At 43.4% G+C, this 17,279-nt stretch overlaps 1 protein-coding gene across 3 annotated transcripts in view; it reads right to left on the minus strand.

The window, feature by feature from the left end:
* The window catches only part of trit1 (tRNA isopentenyltransferase 1), a 68,825-nt gene extending 52,275 nt beyond the window's left edge, over positions 1–16,550 (minus strand). For all 3 annotated transcript variants that reach the window (XR_009061868.1, XM_057827807.1, XM_057827806.1), the window contains exon 1: positions 16,379–16,550. Coding sequence is in view for 2 of the 3 variants with exons in the window: in XM_057827807.1 (XP_057683790.1) it covers positions 16,379–16,537 (159 nt within the window). In the remaining variant the exon portion in view is untranslated. The remainder of the gene's footprint in view (positions 1–16,378) is intronic.
* Positions 16,551–17,279: the final 729 nt, after the last annotated feature.

Below are 17,279 nucleotides of genomic sequence, written 5' to 3' on the forward strand. Positions count from 1 at the left end.
GATGGGGAAGAAAGACACGGTGACGTCACCTCGACACCAGGAGACAAGTTAGTCCATTCTTCATTTAAAACCATCCAACATCCTTCAACAGAGACTCGTCACTCACCCTATTCGACGGTTTCATCTGGTATGGCGACGCCAGCGCTGATTCAGCAGAACCACCAAGAACAGAACTCGCTACAGTGGACAACGCAGCGTCGCAGTAATGATGACTTTGTTCCCAGACAGCAACCTATTGCTTACCCGAAAAATTATCCAGCAAGAGTGAGCAATCCTCCAATTCAAACCTTCCAGTTTTACAGTCCACAACACTATCAACTTGGCCATCGACCACCGTTACCACCACCGCCTGTGGTGAGTAGTAACTATTCAGCTGCTCCGCCGCAGTTACCAACACACCAAGTTACAACTGCTTCAGTTTGTGACGGGCAGCCACGCTCAATCTACGGTGTGCCAAAACCCAAAATTCCCAATTTCACTACAGACAGTGAGAAGGAGTTCGCCAACCTCAAGCTGGCTCTAGATAATTTGCTTGAACCTCATACCGAGCTTACTGAAAAATACAAATATCACGTGTTATTAGAGCATCTCCAACTCCCCGAAGCGCAAATGATTGGCCAGTCATGTCGCCATGATCCATTTCCTTACTCGGCCACTATGCACGCTCTACAGCTTCAGTACGGCCAGCCTCACCAGCTAGCACAAAGCGAAATAGCTGCTATCCTAACAATGCCAGATGTAAAATCAGGTGATGCACGCACATTTCAGAACTTTGCTCTCAGAGTCCATCTTTTAGTTAGCATGTTGCTATCTTTGGAGGGGTCACGGGGAATGGAATTGAACTGCTGCTCTCACGTTGATCGTTTGCTAAGTAAACTGCCTAGGTACCTCCGAGACGGGTTCATTGAGCATCTTCAGCTGCACGGGAAGCTCAACACCATGAGTCTGAACCCCTACAACCTACAAGATCTAAACGGGTGGCTGCAAGGTAAAGCTCAACAACAGCGCCTCTCCAGCCGATTAGTGCAGCGCTATCAGATGGAGCGACCGAACAGTGATGGTAAAGACAAGATCTCCATCAAAGGTAAGGGTCGACCTGTAGCTGTTTACCACGGCGCAGAAACCCAAATGAACACCTCCGCTAGATCCGCTGGTGACAAGAAACAGTACAAAGTGCACTGCCTATTCTGTGATAGCAAAGAGCATTACATCAGTCGTTGTCCCGAAGCAAGGGAGAAATCTGCAGTGGATTTAAATAAATGGATAGTAGAAGGAAAACGTTGCTGGAAATGTGCGCGTTCTCACTCTCCTGAAGCATGCACCCTGAAAAAACCCTGTGTAGACTGCGGTGATGTGCACCTTCAAGTACTTCATAATGTAGCTCAATTGCGCTCCACCGACACACAGTTCAGAACCAATGAGAGCTGTGTGTACTTGACACCGAGTATCAAGTCAGCTCAAGTACTATTAAAAGTAGTTCCTGTAGTGCTACACAACAAAACAAACTCAATGAATACTTACGCCATATTAGACGATGGCGCACAGCGAACCATGATTTTGACTGCAGCGGTACAACAGCTGCAGTTGAGTGGTGAGCCAGAGACCCTCGCACTGCGCACTGTGCGTCCAGACGTCACACACCTCCAAGGGGTCAGGGTTAGCTTTGAAATATCCCCCCAAGACAGCCCTAGGAAGAGGTATAAGGTAGCAGGTGCATTCACAGCAGCAGGTTTGGATTTGGTAGAGCAAACATACCCAATCCAAATGCTTCAGAAACGCTATTCCCATTTGAAGGGGATACCACTCAAGTCATTCAACAATGTACGACCACTGTTACTGCTTGGCTCAGACCAGGTACACCTCATTACAGCCACAGAGCCCATCCGCAACGCGACAAAGGGAGGCCCGATAGCCATCAGAACTGTCCTGGGATGGGCGCTGCAAGGTGCACAACAAGATCAGAAAGAACAGGTCCCCATTCAGCAGTGCCTGTTTACTTCCGTCACAAGTTCCGATGATCTTCTGTACCGAAATGTGGAAAAGTTATGGCAACTCGATGTCCTACCTTTCCGTAATCAAAAGATCGTCACTCGCTCGCGTGAGGATCAAGAAGCCATGAACCTGCTAGAGACAAAAACGCAGCGTCTTGAAGTTGAGGGAGTTAAACGATATGCCACCCCTCTTTTGAGGGAAAATAGGCGGTCCTACACTCCACAGCTCTATTCAGTCAGTCATGCCTCATCTTAGAGCTACAGAGAAGCGTCTAAAGAGAGACCCAGAAAAGGCCACAATCTACGCTGCTGAAATTCACAAGCTTACTGAAGCTGGATACGTGAAAATACTTCAACCAGAAGAAGTACAAAGGTCAGCAGAAGCGTGGTATCTCCCACATCACCTTGTCTTCCACAACAATAAGCCACGATTAGTCTTTAACTGCTCCTTTCGTCATCAAGGGTTGTCTATGAATGACCAGCTCCTCCCTGGACCAGCATTGGGTCCATCCCTGGTAGGCGTCCTGATTCGATTTAGACAACTCCAAGTTGCAGTGAGTGGAGACATCCGTGCCATGTTCCATCAAGTCAGACTGCTGCCTGAGGACACACCACTCTTGAGGTTCATCTGGCGAGATATGGATTGTGAAAATCCACCAGATGTCTATGAATGGCAAGTTTTGCCTTTTGGCACGACAAGTAGCCCTTGCTGTGCTATCTTCGCACTTCAACAGCATGCCCGTAATTATGAAGAAAGTCATCCAGAAATACTCCGCTCAGTCCAGCAGAGTTTTTATGTTGACAATTGTCTTGAGAGCTTTCCAACCATTGCTGCAGCCAAGCTGAGAGTGGACCAATTACGGACCCTACTAGCCGATGGAGGGTTCGATCTCCGACAGTGGGCAAGTAATGAACAGGCAGTTCTAGCTCACCTTCCAACTGAAGCAAGATCTTCATCGACCGAACAGTGGCTTAGTCAGAGTCGCACTGATCCGCTGGAACCCACTCTAGGCCTGACATGGAACTGTGCTGCAGATAGCCTTGGTTATAAGTATCGGCTCATAGAACACACAACATTAACTATGAGAACAGCTTACCAAGTGCTAGCAAGTCAGTATGACCCGTTAGGGTTTATGGTCCCATACACCACACGGGCTAAAGTACTAATTCAACAGCTTTGGTCCAAACAACGAGGATGGGATGATCCAGACTTACCTTCAGTCATCAGGCAAGCCTGGGAAACATGGGAGACTGAGCTGAAACATCTCAACAGTGTAACCATTCCCCGATGTTACTCGACATCCTTCTCAGAGGATATGAAGTATGACCTCCATGTCTTCTGCGATGCTTCAGAACGGGCCTACGGAGCAGTAGCTTACCTGGCGATCCATGCAAACGACGCTATCCAGACTTCCTTTGTTATGGCCAGGTCTAGAGTTGCACCAAAAAGACAACAGTCAATTCCTCGTCTCGAACTATGCGCTGCCTTGGCCGGAGCCCAACTAGCTAAACTCCTGGAGATCGAAATGACACTCCCCATCCGGCAAACCATCTTGTGGTCTGATTCAACCACCGTGCTTGAATGGCTACAATCAGACTCTTGCAGATTTAAAGTGTTTGTTGGAACTCGTGTCTCGGAGATACAGGAGCTCACATATCGGCAGGCTTGGCGGTATGTGGACAGTCTGAATAATCCAGCTGACGACATAACTCGGGGAAAGACATTGATGGAGTTAACAGAGTCTGCTCGATGGAAGCAAGGACCTCAATTCCTCACGCAGAATGTAGAACATTGGCCAAAGAAGCCCAAGTATGTCACAAAGGAAGCTTCACCTGAGCTGAAATCCAGTACCTTCTGCGGCATCGTCGCACTGAAGCTGAACCAACACGTTCCTGATGCCACGACGTACAGCTCTTGGAAGGAACTTGTCGAAGCAACTCAACACTTACACGGGGCGGCAGCAGGATCAGCTCAGTCTACCAGTCGTAGAGAGGCAGAAGTTTTGGTGTTGAGAAATTGCCAAGCACAAAGTTTCTCAGAAGAGATAGCTGCACTTCAAGCACAAAAACCTGTACACAATCACAGCCGACTAGCAAGCCTCGCTCCAGAATGGGACGCTGAAACATTGCTAATCCGTGTTGGAGGAAGACTGCGGAGATTGCGGGACCCAAGTGTTGAGGAAGTTCACCCCGTTGTGTTGGACTCCAAACACCCAGCAGTTAAGCTCCTTATTAAGGAAATTGATGAACGGCTGTTGCATCCTGGCTCAGAACGAGTGTATGCAGAAATACGAAGACAGTTTTGGATTCTGCGTGGACGACAAGCCATCCGACACCATCAACTCAACTGTCCATCCTGTCAGCGGTGGCGAGCACAACCAAAGGTGCCACAGATGGCAGACTTGCCTCCCCAACGTCTAAGACTCCTCTCTCCACCCTACTACTCAACAGGAGTTGATTGCTTCGGACCATATTTGGTAAAAATCGGCAGGAGAACAGAGAAAAGATGGGGCCTTCTCTTCAAGTGCCTCACAACCCGAGCCGTTCACATCGAACTTCTGAACTCCTTGGATGTAGATGCCTTTCTTCTCGCTCTTCGTCGGTTCATCGCCAGACGAGGAAGACCCAAAGAAGTGCTGTCTGATTGTGGCACTAACTTCCGGGGCGCTGAACGAGAGCTGAGAGAGGCCTTCGCTGCCCTTGAACCGGAACTCAAGAAGCAGCTAATGGATTATCAGATAGACTTCAAGCTCAACCCACCTAATGCTCCTCACTTTGGAGGAATTTGGGAACGGGAAGTGCGCTCAATCAAAGCTGGTCTACGAGTAGCGGTAGGGAGCCAATCCACCACAGAAGACGTCCTTCACACAATCTTGGTGGAAGTAGAGGGGATATTGAATTCCAAACCCTTGGGCTATGTATCCGCTGACGTGGCTGACCTCGATCCCATCACGCCAAACATTCTCCTTATGGGGCGGCGGGACGCCACACTCCCACAAGCTGTTTATGCTCCAGTGAGTATAGGCCGTCGTAGGTGGAGACATTGCCAGACTCTAGTGGATCAGTTCTGGCTCCAGTTTACCAAGAACTACTTGCCGAATCTTCAGACTCGACAGAAGTGGAGGAAATCAACTGGAAACTTACAGGAGAACGCCGTTGTATTGATTGTGGACCCAACGCTTCCAAGAGCTCAGTGGCCTGTCGGGAAAGTGGTGAAGACAGTCGCCAGCCAGGATGGATGTGTTCGGACGGCAGACGTTCTAGTCAAAGGGAGGATCTACACACGACCAGTTGCCCGCCTCATTGAACTTCCTGAACTTCATGATGACTCGGAAGATACTAAAGACTCTTGAAGACTTCTTGGGTCTCACATTTGCAGAGCAAATGTGGGGGCGGCTGTTAAGAATTCTTCAAATAGTTTAGTAATTTCGCCGTTTAATTCATTTATTTTACGTGTAGAGTCGCGCTTTTATTTTGGTAACGATGCGCGCACGCTTACTTCCGGTTTCGCGCTTCCGGTTTCTTTAGTCGGCTCTTACACGCAGTGCAGAAGTCCATGATGATGTGAGTAAACATTTAGACTTAATAGTAAGCGCTGCACATAGTTTGTGCACATTCCCCACAGACCTAAGTGGCGGAATAGTCATAATAAATGTGAATTTATGTTCGTTTTTGACATTCGTTTTCACTCGTAGCTTTGTAGCTGTTAGCTCGTCTTAGCGGCTAACGAACGTTAGCATGCTATCGTAGCTCATTATGTAGCATCAGAATAATTGATGTAAGTGGTGAATGTTGTCATTTGATGAGAGGAAATATGATAATGTTCATTATAATTCGTTTATTATTGTTAAATAATGCAGGTTGTGCTTTAATATGGAAATGATGGAGGTTTTGATTTAATATGGTTAATATTGGTAGGACTGTGGATGTTAATCAGATATTTTATGTTATTCAATAGAAACTGCTTGTGTACGTTTATACACATCTGCACGTGAGCCATTAAAGAAGTTCAGTTCATCCGACGACTCCTGTGCTCTCTAATCGGAGCCACCTCTGATGGTCAACAACTTCAGATCAACCAGTCACGAGTAGATTCTTCTACACTCTCTGACAACTTTTTTTACAGTTCGTGGCTTCCAGGTGGGTATAATTAATTGAAAATGCTATACTGTTTTCCTGCCAAGTGTATATTATCACCAACTTGGCGTTGGCCTTGTAGACGCTACAATATGCGCTCGTATGCAAATGTTCATTCGAAATAGCTGGAAACCTATATTTTTGTAATTTTTTTAAAATTTATTTTTTTATTTTACTGACGAAAACATTTTTAGTTAACGTCGACTAAAACTAGACAAAGACAAACATTATCAAATGACTAAAATATAATGAAGATTATAGTATTATTGTTCAAAAGACTAAAACGAAAATAAAATGACCTGTTTTAAGTACAGACATGTTACAAGTTGAATTGGTTTGTGCACAGTTGGCCAGTGTCTGTTGTTGAAAATTTATGGAAACAACTCACATCATCAGGAACCAAAAAATTGAACTTATCAGCAGCCGCTGATGACGATAGACCTCAGTGGCTGCGAATGAGTTGATAGAAGTGATCTAAATGAATCATTCCAGACATGATGATCCAGCATTAGGCTGGTGTTGACAGTGCCTGTTATTACAACTGAGATGTTTACTTGGGCTGGGTTTACATTGCATGCTTCAAGTGACCCAATTCATTTTTCCCTGTGGCACAATTGAGGTTCGTGGCAGTGTCAATAGAAAAAAACACCTTAAATGGAAATGGCTTTATATATTTTTGGCGGAATAAAAATTAAATTGAGTGAAAATCCTGGTTACGTTACCGTTGTTCTTTGTTCAGTGAATCTGAGTCGAAATTGGATTTGCAGCAGAGATGCTCCTTTTATGAGTGCAAAAACAAACAGTGTCTTTCAATAACTTGCCTCTGTGCGGACAACACAAAAACAGGCTTCATTTAGCGGCGCTGTTGGTGTATAGCACTATTAACCCAGTTCCATCTGAGGGCTGCGTGCAGTTTGATGAATTACTAGCTAATTTAGGCTTCCTTCAACTTCCCCTGTACCAGCTGATGGGTGCCTGTGAAAACGAAAATTTCCCATCATGCTCCCCAACTACCCATCGAGGCTTCATTTTTCTGGAAGCCTCTGAAAGACTGCGGCGGGGTCTCTGGCCCCCCATTTTGAGAATCGCGTGGTTTGTTGATAGTGCAGCCAAACATTGTGCGTGTATGTGTGCTATGGATAGGATGTTCATTTAATGAGGGAATAATATCTCGCTGCATGCTAAATGAAGTGTGGGTAGAGGGGGCACTGAGAGGGGGTTGATTAGAACACAATAGGAGTGTTAGGGACTGTGGGAACCGATTCTATCCGGGACAATGGGCACTTCCCAGCCACCATTCACTATCAGCCGCCGGGTCGGCGCAGCGCGGCGCTGAATTTGCACCAGCTCAGCACAATGCCGCTTTCTCCCAAACAAGACCAGACTGTTTCCTATCCCAAAGACAACATGGGCCGCTCGAGCGCGCGCACAGTCCTCATTCTCACATAAACAGGCTGATTCTCTCCTGTCACGTCCGCAGGGCGTTTTTCCGCCTTCTCTCGGGCCGAAACGTCCTCAGGTTTGTGGAGTGAGGAGCGCTAACTAGGCCACTGGTTTTTCTCACCTCCAAGACCCACTGGCCTTTGGAGATATTCTAGGCTGAGATGTTCTAACCCAGAACTGGTTGACTCCCACTTTCAAGGACACAACACAAAAACCAGCAGGGGTGCGGGGTTAAAAATATGCCAGCCTTTATGAGGCTAATGACAATTACGGGTGTCGTTATGTGTGTGTGTGTGTGACCTAGACGCTAGCGCAACATGTCATGTTTCAGTGTCTGAGGTTGCCGTGGTGATGGAGCCTACAACTAAGCAGAGAGGATGGACCAAAGAGAGTGGAGAAAACAACTCGAAAGCTCTCCAGTGGTGCTCCTTATCTATAAAGTCACAGACAGACATAGGCAGACACATCAGTTTTTTTTTTAGCTCAAACAGACAGAGGCATCAGAGGTTGGCAAGCATTTTTCAGGTATTTGTTGCTACATCACCTTGAAAAGCACTTATTCACTATACATCGCTATGAAACAACAACAGCGCAACATTTTAGAATACAAATGTCGCAAAGGGGGACGCTAATTGCCCAAGCCACTGCAGCTATTCTACGTTGGCAGGGGATTCAAAGAGATGAAACGGTGAAAAGAAAGTAAAACGCAATTTCTTCACAAAATTCTCTGTGAATAAATGCGTAAATCCCTGAATTTTTTATAGATATGAACGTAAACCAGTCTAAATTGAAAAAGAGACCTACCGTATTTTTCGGACTATAAGTCGCACCGGAGTTTAAATTAGGGATGTCTCGATCCAGGTTTTTGCACTTCCGATCCGATACCGATATTGTTTTGCACTTCCGATCCGATACCGATACTGGCCGATACCGATATCGACCTATCTGAGCATGTGTTAAAGTTTAAAGTTATTTAGCCTCCTTACTTAGTTGTCAGACTCATGTTGAAAAAGGTTTTAGTACCCTTGATAACAACTAGCCAGCTGAATTAGGTGAGATTGAATAACACACAACGGTTGGTAACAAGAAACTGACCTGTTTATTCAGTGACAAACACAAAACATTATAAATAACAAACAGAAATGGCATAGTCAGTCAGTAAAACGTGCAAATAATATTGTAAACTGTCTTAAAGCAAAACGCACCAACAACCTCAGTGGAAAATCCCCCAAATCCCCCAAGCTATTAGATGCTTTTAATGTTTCGTGCATTAGTTACAAAAATTGTATAAAAAGCCTCTCAGGTTTAAATAAACGACTATTTCAGTATCAAGTTAACATTTTAAAACAGTAAATAAAATACTCAAGTCCCCATTCTGTATCAGCAGCTTTAAACTACATTCAATTCATTTAATTTTGCGAATCAACGGTTAAAGTTGTTAAAATTGCTCCCGTTATTCCATAATTTCCCTTCTGTCAACTTTCGACATATGAAAGTTTTAAAGCTGTTTTGAAGATAGATTCAAGTCAAGATTTTGCCGATTTAGCAGTATTTTAGATAATAAGTTAATTAGGTTCGCTTGGAAGGTTCACAACAGCCTACTAGGGAAGTCTTCTGCTTTAAGATGGGGGCTGTTTACTAACGCATCTGGTTTTCAATACTTCAATGTTGCTAACGCAGTCGAGTCTGTCGTGTAGCATCTGGTTCTATATACATATGATATCTATTATCTCCAGTAAAACGACGTTGACATAGTTTGTTGCGGCTGTCAGCAGAAGTCAGGTATTCTTGTGTTATTTATCCAGCGGCATGAGTTGAGCTAAAGCCGTGAGTTGAGCATTGGCATTACCCGAGACAAGTTATGTTTACTTTCGGGACGCAATGCGGTCAGTTTCTCACTGCGTCCCGAAGACCGCGCTGTGTATTAGTTCCGCTTTATTTGACATATTTCAATAATCGGAATTTGTATGTTTGTGAATCGTTTTCGAATCTTCAGCGGCCGAATCGCGTGTTGGACGGTGCGTCTTTACTCACGTGAGATAATGGCCCGTCATCCAGAATGAATTCTTCGGTAATGACTCTTGTTATTCCCTGGGCTTTGGGACTGTCGAGTGCCAGTTTGTCACGCATAGCAAAAGTTTCTGCCAGTGTTAGTTGCGTAGGACCTTTCTTTTTGTCTTCGGTTTTCTTAACATACTCCTCATATTGTTTGTGGTGGTATTTCGCTAAATGCTTGATTAGGTTGGTTGCATTAAAACTTCTTACAGCTTTACCACTACGCTTGACTTTATTGTGGCATATGTTGCTCTCTGCCTCTTCGTCTTTGTCGTCCTTTAAGGTGAAATGATCCCACACAGCTGACATTTTTACCGATAAAGTCTCTTGGTAAATTGGGAGACGGTAATGTAAATGTAGTGTGTTGAAGGTGTGCCGTAAAATGCGGACCGGATTTTAGGGAAACCGAAGCAAAAACTGGAATGGATTACGTAAATCGGTGCGCTGGAAAACCCGGACCAGACTTTTAAAAAAAACTGGATCGGAAGTCTGGATTGGAATTTTTCCCGTGTTCCGATACCGATGCGCATTTTTTTGCCCATATCGGCGTCCGATCCGATCCAAATATCGGATCGGAACATCTCTAGTATAAATGACATTTTTGTGGGAAATTTACTTGATAAAATCCGACAAATAGAACAGAGATGTCATCTTAAAAGGCAATTTAAAATAAAAATACAATATAGAACAACATGCTGAATAAGTGTACAGTATGATAATTTTACATGATGCATGAACAACAAAATGCGAACGTGGCCGGTATGTTAACGTAACATAGCTATTAAGAGTTTTTCAGATAACTATAGCATAAAGAACATACTAACAAGTTTACCAAACCATCAGTGTCACTCCAAAACACCAAAATAACATGTGAAATGATATAAAAATGTGTTTATAATTTCACACATAAGTCACACACCCAGCCAAACTATGGGTGCATGGAATAAAGCCAGTGACGCTATGACTACGTGAATCCGATCAGATATTCAAAGAGGCCGTTCAGACCGTTCACGTTTGGGTTTACTTAAGAGAATGATGAGGGTGTGTGTGTGTGGTTTTCTGCAATGCAGTATAACCATATGCAACATGTAAGTTATATAATACGCACACGCGCATATACTGTATAAATATATCTACCTAAATTAACACGATCAACATTAAATATAAATGAGATGTACTGCTCACATAATGCATATAACGCTCATCTCATAACGCATATAAGTCTCATCATGGACAATAATCAGCAAACACATTAAGCAGGAAATGAGAACAACAACCTAGATTGACAAGTGAATTGGAAACAAACTTTTAGCCTCAACAATGTGTTCAAAGGGGCCAACGATTAGCGTTAGCAATTAGCACAGGGCGGCTAGCGGTTACCTCACGGCGGCTAGCGAATGCAACGGATTATTAGCTGAGCGAAGTAGAACGCTAGTGAGTAATCCAATATGGCAGCCGTAGCAGCTAATTTTCCCCCATTGTATTCACGTTTCAAATGCGTGCATGGTACGAAAAAATATAATAATTACCTTGAATCCTTGACTAAATCACTCTTGAGACACTCGTGCCTGCTTGTAGTCTTAAGTTTCGTCCTGTTTCAACCTAAATCCAGCGCTAGAACGCGGCGTGTGTTTGAGAACTGTTCTCCCTGCCAGGGCTGGTGTGGGCCGGCCTTCTTCGAGAGGGGGGGAGGTGTCACGTCAATTAATCAAGAAATCTATGTGTGATGATAGGTCAACTGACAATGAGTTGAATGACACCTCTTCTGTATCTTGAGGGGATCTGTAACGCTTTCACCAGCACCAATTAACTTTGAGGAGGGTAGCAGGAACCCTGCTACACAAAAAGAATTACAAATGTGCTGACTGCTTTACAGCATACGTCACTTCCCCCATTCCTCATTCATTATAAAGACTGAAGTCGATGCGAACACTTTTGCGCGAATTCTGCAATGATGGCAGGGCAACAAAAGAGACAAAAAGTTTTGTCCGAGGAGAAAAAAAGGGAGGCTACCAGGATACTCAAGAATAACCATTGGCCCGGTTTTCACTCGCTGGCATGACACCAAACCCAAACCGAACTCGTCAACGCTGACGGGTTCGCTACACGGTTGCTAAACGCCATATTCTATAGTTTAGCCACAACTGGATTCATTACCATATTACTATTCATCCTTCACACAGCCGCTGGAAACAGAAATGACGTTTAATCCATCTGCAGGCGACCGGGAGATTGATTTTTGACTGACTGATGATTTTACAACACAGTGCGTGTGTGTACTGGTCCTCATGAGAAACCTTCCTTAAGCCAAGACACTACCGCTTGTGTCCACTGGCATCGCTAAAATCGAGCAAGACCTAAAAGTTACATAGTTTTGCTTTAAGTCACACCAAACACTGTGTGATGCAGCCCAAAGCAACTGAAGTGGACTAGTGTAAATAATCATAGTCGCAGATTCTACGACGCACACCATGCAATTACGCTCTCCATTTCAGTAAATAAACATCTCTTGCCTGGCCACTAAATGACAAAATACTGTCTACTGAATGACAAAATGGTATAATAAACAAAAAAATTCTATTCTTGGCTTCCGTTTTTACACTGGTGCTCATGGACCATCTGCCTTGTGCTTTTTGGGTTTCTGGCTTGTGTTTCCATAAATGAATATACAGGTGCGCTCCAAATGTCAGGAACTGCTGGTTTGAGATGCAAATGAGGCCAAACAGCCTACAGTTAAAAGTGAGGCGGCCTTCATTTTAATAGATCGTACACTGCTCTGGTTACCATGGTAATGTTAATGTCTCTGATAAAGGGGTCACTCCTTTCTAATTCTAACTTGCCAAATCGTGCCATATTTATAAACGGTGCTCTACTAGTATATTAAATATAACTGTATGGAATTCGATATTCTTTTTAATACAAAAAGATTGACATACAGGTTCCTTATCTAACTAACTAATTGAATATGAACGCAACAATTTCTACCAGGGTTGTCAAAAGTATCAAAACGTATCATTAGTGTATCACAAAAGTGAGTACACCCCTCGCGTTTCTGCAGATATTTAAGCATGTCTTTTCATGGGACAACACTGACAAAATGACACTTTGACACAATGAAAAGTAGTCTGTGTGCAGCTTATATAATAGAATTTATTTTCCCCTTAAAATAACTCAAAATATAGCCATTAATACCGAAACCCCTGGCAACAAAAGTGATTACACCCCTTAGAAACTACGTACATCCCTAAGTGTCCAAATTGAGTACTGCTTGTCATTTTCCCTCCAAAATGTCATGTGACTCGTTACAGGAGTGCTGTCAGCATTGCTACAGAGATTGAAGAGGTGGGGGGGTCAGCCTGTTAGAGCTCAGACCATACGCCACACTCTTCATCTAATTGGTGTGCATGGCTGTCACCCCAGGAGGAAGCCCCTTCTGAAGACTGTTCACAAGAAAGCCCTCAAACAGTTTGCTGAAGACATGTACACAAAGCACATGGATTACTGGAACCATGTCCTATGGTCTGATGAGATGGGCGGGCTTTCTTGTGTACAGTCTTCGGAAGAGGCTTCCTCCTGGGGTGACAGCCATGCGCACCAATTTGATTTGTATCCGGATACTATATTTGATTGCTATCGTAAAGATAATCAGCCAATCTGAACGGTCTTTTTTTTTTTAAATCCAGAAAACATTTGAGTATGTTGCACAGGATTACCCCTAATTATTGTACGAATCGACGATATTTGTTTCATTTATGTTTTAATTTTGTTTTTGCACTATCACAGGGCACCAGATTGATTTTGCAATACTCTTGTTCATAAGAGTAAAAGAGGATCTTCTTGTATTTTCCTTGTTGATGAAAATAGCATGTTTTTTTATTTATGTAGTAGAGAAAACAGTATTAAATATTTTTAAGTCTTGATATGCAGTTTAAAATTTCGGTATCATGACAACACAACTTTCGAGCCCTCCAACTGAGATACAGTGTATGAAACATGATCTTGATGAGAACATGACCACTCTACAGTAGGCCTGCACAATATATCGTTTGAACATCGCCATCGAAATGTGTGCATGCGCAATAGTCCCATCGCAAGACGTGCGATCGTTTTTTTTAATGTCAACTTTTGTTTTTCTTCATAAAAGCAGCATTTGTGCAGAGACATGGCTTCCTGGATCTTTTTATATCCACCAATCTTCATCATTCACAGATATTTTCACTTTTCAAAGCTAAAAATCACACAAAACTAGCCCGGAACATATCACACGGCGGTGGGGTTGTCGGTTGTTTTCGCCGATCGGCAACCCGCCCGGCGGCGAGCAAGTTACAGCTCGTTCCCCTGCTGCGGATAGGAGAGCTTGCCGGGGAAGCAGCTGGACAGTACCGCGGGACAAACAGGCCGACGTCGGAGGAGTGTGTAGCTGCCCAATGGTCAACACGAATATGGCGTAAAATAATGCTCAACTACACGGCGAAGACTTAAACAGTGGGAGAGCGGCGTGCAGTTGTTGTGCAGCTAACATGGAAGGATGTGTCTGAGAAGAACGTTTTTACATGTCCGTCCATGATCAAACCTAAGTGAATAGTCCTTTATTCAAAGAAAGTTTGTAGTGTTTACTTTGTAATCGCTGTATTCGAGGCAATTCTTAACACAAAGCTGCAATTTCGGATGGGGTTGAAAATTTTACAGAACACCGGGCATACGAAGAGGAAAATAAGCCGAGTATAGAGGGGGGTGTGCAAACAAGTTGCAGGTCGTTGGCCGAGTGGCAGTCTCGGTGGACAATCAGCCACAAAATGCAAGCCACCTCCATATTAAAACGTGCGCCATGATCTCAGTATTTGGCACAATACAAAATACTATGTTTACTCACTTCCTCGTAAGTCCAATGAACCCACAGTAGTAGGGCTCGTTTTGGCCAATATCCGCCGAATGGGAACCTTTTGAAACACAAAAAGGCTCACACGCCACTCCCTGGTGCAGCAACAATTTTCTGCAGCCGTTTGGCTGGCGTGACGCGAAAAATAAATGAAGTAATCCGCAAAATATGCTGAATCTGCAGTCCATCTGCATGCAATAAAGCAATGCTGTATTGTGAGATGCTGACCCGGGTGACGTCACATTCGCATTCGTCCTAAACCCGAGACTGAAGCCGGCAGACTCCTTTTCATGGCGCGGGATTCAAAAATTGAATATCTAAAACGATCGCTTCCACACACATCCAAGCGGTCCATTTCATTCAGGAGCATAAAACACCACGTGAAATATGAAATTAGGGCTGCAGCTATCGATTATTTTAGGAGTAGATTAATCGATGACCTAGTTAGTTCGAATAATCGGAAAAGGAACATGAAAAATTAAAATACCTGAGCTGAGCCTTAAACTGTATTAAAAATAAATAAATGAGGATCTATGTACAACAAAAGAACAATTGGCTAACGTACATGGCAAGAGTCCTGTAGCTTAAATGCTATAAAATGCTAACGTTTTTTTCCAGGGCTCTTAAATGGTTCAAACTCATATTCCCACAAAAACGGCTAAATATACAGATAAACTAAATTACAAATGCATTAAAAAACATTAGCCCAAAGAAAAACTTAGCTTACGTTGGTCTTAACAGGGAGCAGGGTTAGGGTCAGCCATGTGAAATGAGGCAGACCAGGGGGCAATGTATCCACCATAATCAATAAACTAAATGTAAACACTTTCAAAATAAACCATTACAACGACACTTTAATTAAACGAATACTCGAGGCAACAAAATTTAATTTGAATATTTTTTTCTAATCAAATATTCGAGTTAATCGATTAATCGTTGCAGCACTATATGAAATAAATACGCTTTTTGGTGTCACACGCACTTTAAGTACCAAACGGCAGCTGCAGTGGTGACCAAGAAATACAGTTTGGTCACACTGAAAGGCTGTGCGAGCATGATGCAGAAAATTATAAAACCCGATACTTTTCAACCTGATTCAGAGCCTCCGAAAAACGGCATGATCGGCCCGATTTCTGATTATGTGATCGGATCCATACATCTCTAATAAATACAATGTGGTCATAGTGTGTCAGCCAAACTCTTCCTGAACAATGATATTCAAGTCATCCGTTGAAAATTCTATTTTTAAAAGCGAAATATTAAACAAACCCCCCGCTATGTCCGTTTTTTCCAATATCGTTCAGCCCTACGATTAAGTATTTTTCGATATAAGAGTAATGATAAAGCAAGCTTATTTGTGGCATTTTGCCTTTGCATTACACTTGTGGATTTACATAAGGTAACGCGGTTTTGTTTTACTTTTGGAAGCTTCATGAAAGCTCATACTCGTGCAGTGGAAAGGATCCCGAACGGTAAAGACTTGAGCGTGCAGCTTTTTCCCAAGCGGATATAACGTCATGACGTTCTGTGCAAAGAACCCATAATGAAGGGCTGCCATAAAACACGTGTCTTTCGAATTGTGTTCAAATGTTCTAAACCTTGCATGCGTACATTAAATTGTGTACCTAATCTAATGCCTTGGCCTGATTTAATATCAAAAACATTTTTAGGCACATTTGGACAAGCGTCGACGCTGAATTCGTTTTTCCACATTTTTCACCATGGACAAGAGGCCAAATTCAAACAAAAGCTGTAGCTGCATTTCCCAAGGTTAGTAAATGTTATTTGGTACGAATCATTGTTCTTTTATAATAGCCTAACTTCTAGCTGTCAATTCAAATCGCGTCCTTCTCCGCGTTGTCACGTTTCCTACCTGCATGGAGTCGGCGCTAATGATCTCTCCCCGTAGCCGTTTTCCGACCTCAATAGCGAGCTTTGATTTCCCGGTGCCTGTAGCTCCTAAAATGACTACCAAAGACGGCGACATCGCTCTCTTCAGAGCACGCTTCAAGCTACGCGTGGACGCCGCCATGATGCGCCTTTCTAACCAGGGCAGACAAGCCGCGCATGCGCGTGCTGCGTAGGCGACAAGGCGGGCCTACGTTGCGGGGCAACAGGCAACCGTTGCCACGGTAACGTCAAACGAGCGTTATCTCTTCTGACTGAACACGGCTTAATAGTGTTTGACGTTCTACATAAATTCCTAAATCTAGCAAGGTAATAAAATAAAACTGTCATGATTGTTTATCTGCACCAGGTTTAATCCTTTTGAAAATGATAGTGACAAACGTGTAGTTTATGTCCATATAAAGCTAGGTTTGGTCTCAACATTGGTAGGGGACGATATAACAGTATAACCTGCATGTACACTTTATGCTGGGGACGGGACATCAATAAGACCAAAAAAGATTGGGTGAACGTGGGAAAGTGCTCCATTTCTCTCAAATATGAACAAAATTCATTGATAGGCTAAATTGTCAGTGCAAAATAAATCTGTATGGACTTATACACTCATGTGTATTGGTTCAGGCAAGGGCGTAGGTTTGCATAGGGACTGTAGGGACATAACACTAGCAACTTTTCAGGATGCTCAAATTGTCCCCTTCAACTTTTAAGCAACCTTATTTTATCATATAAAGAGTTATATCTCTAGGTAATTTAGATTGTCTTACCATATGTTATATGGATATAATATAACCTACTATTATTAAGTGAATTATTTTCATTATGTTTAAACTTACATTTCTCCCTTTTCACTTGCTGAATGTAAAGCC

The sequence above is a fragment of the Corythoichthys intestinalis genome, chromosome 22 (genome assembly GCF_030265065.1).
Source record: "Corythoichthys intestinalis isolate RoL2023-P3 chromosome 22, ASM3026506v1, whole genome shotgun sequence".
In the NCBI taxonomy this organism is placed as follows: Eukaryota; Metazoa; Chordata; class Actinopteri; order Syngnathiformes; family Syngnathidae; genus Corythoichthys; species Corythoichthys intestinalis.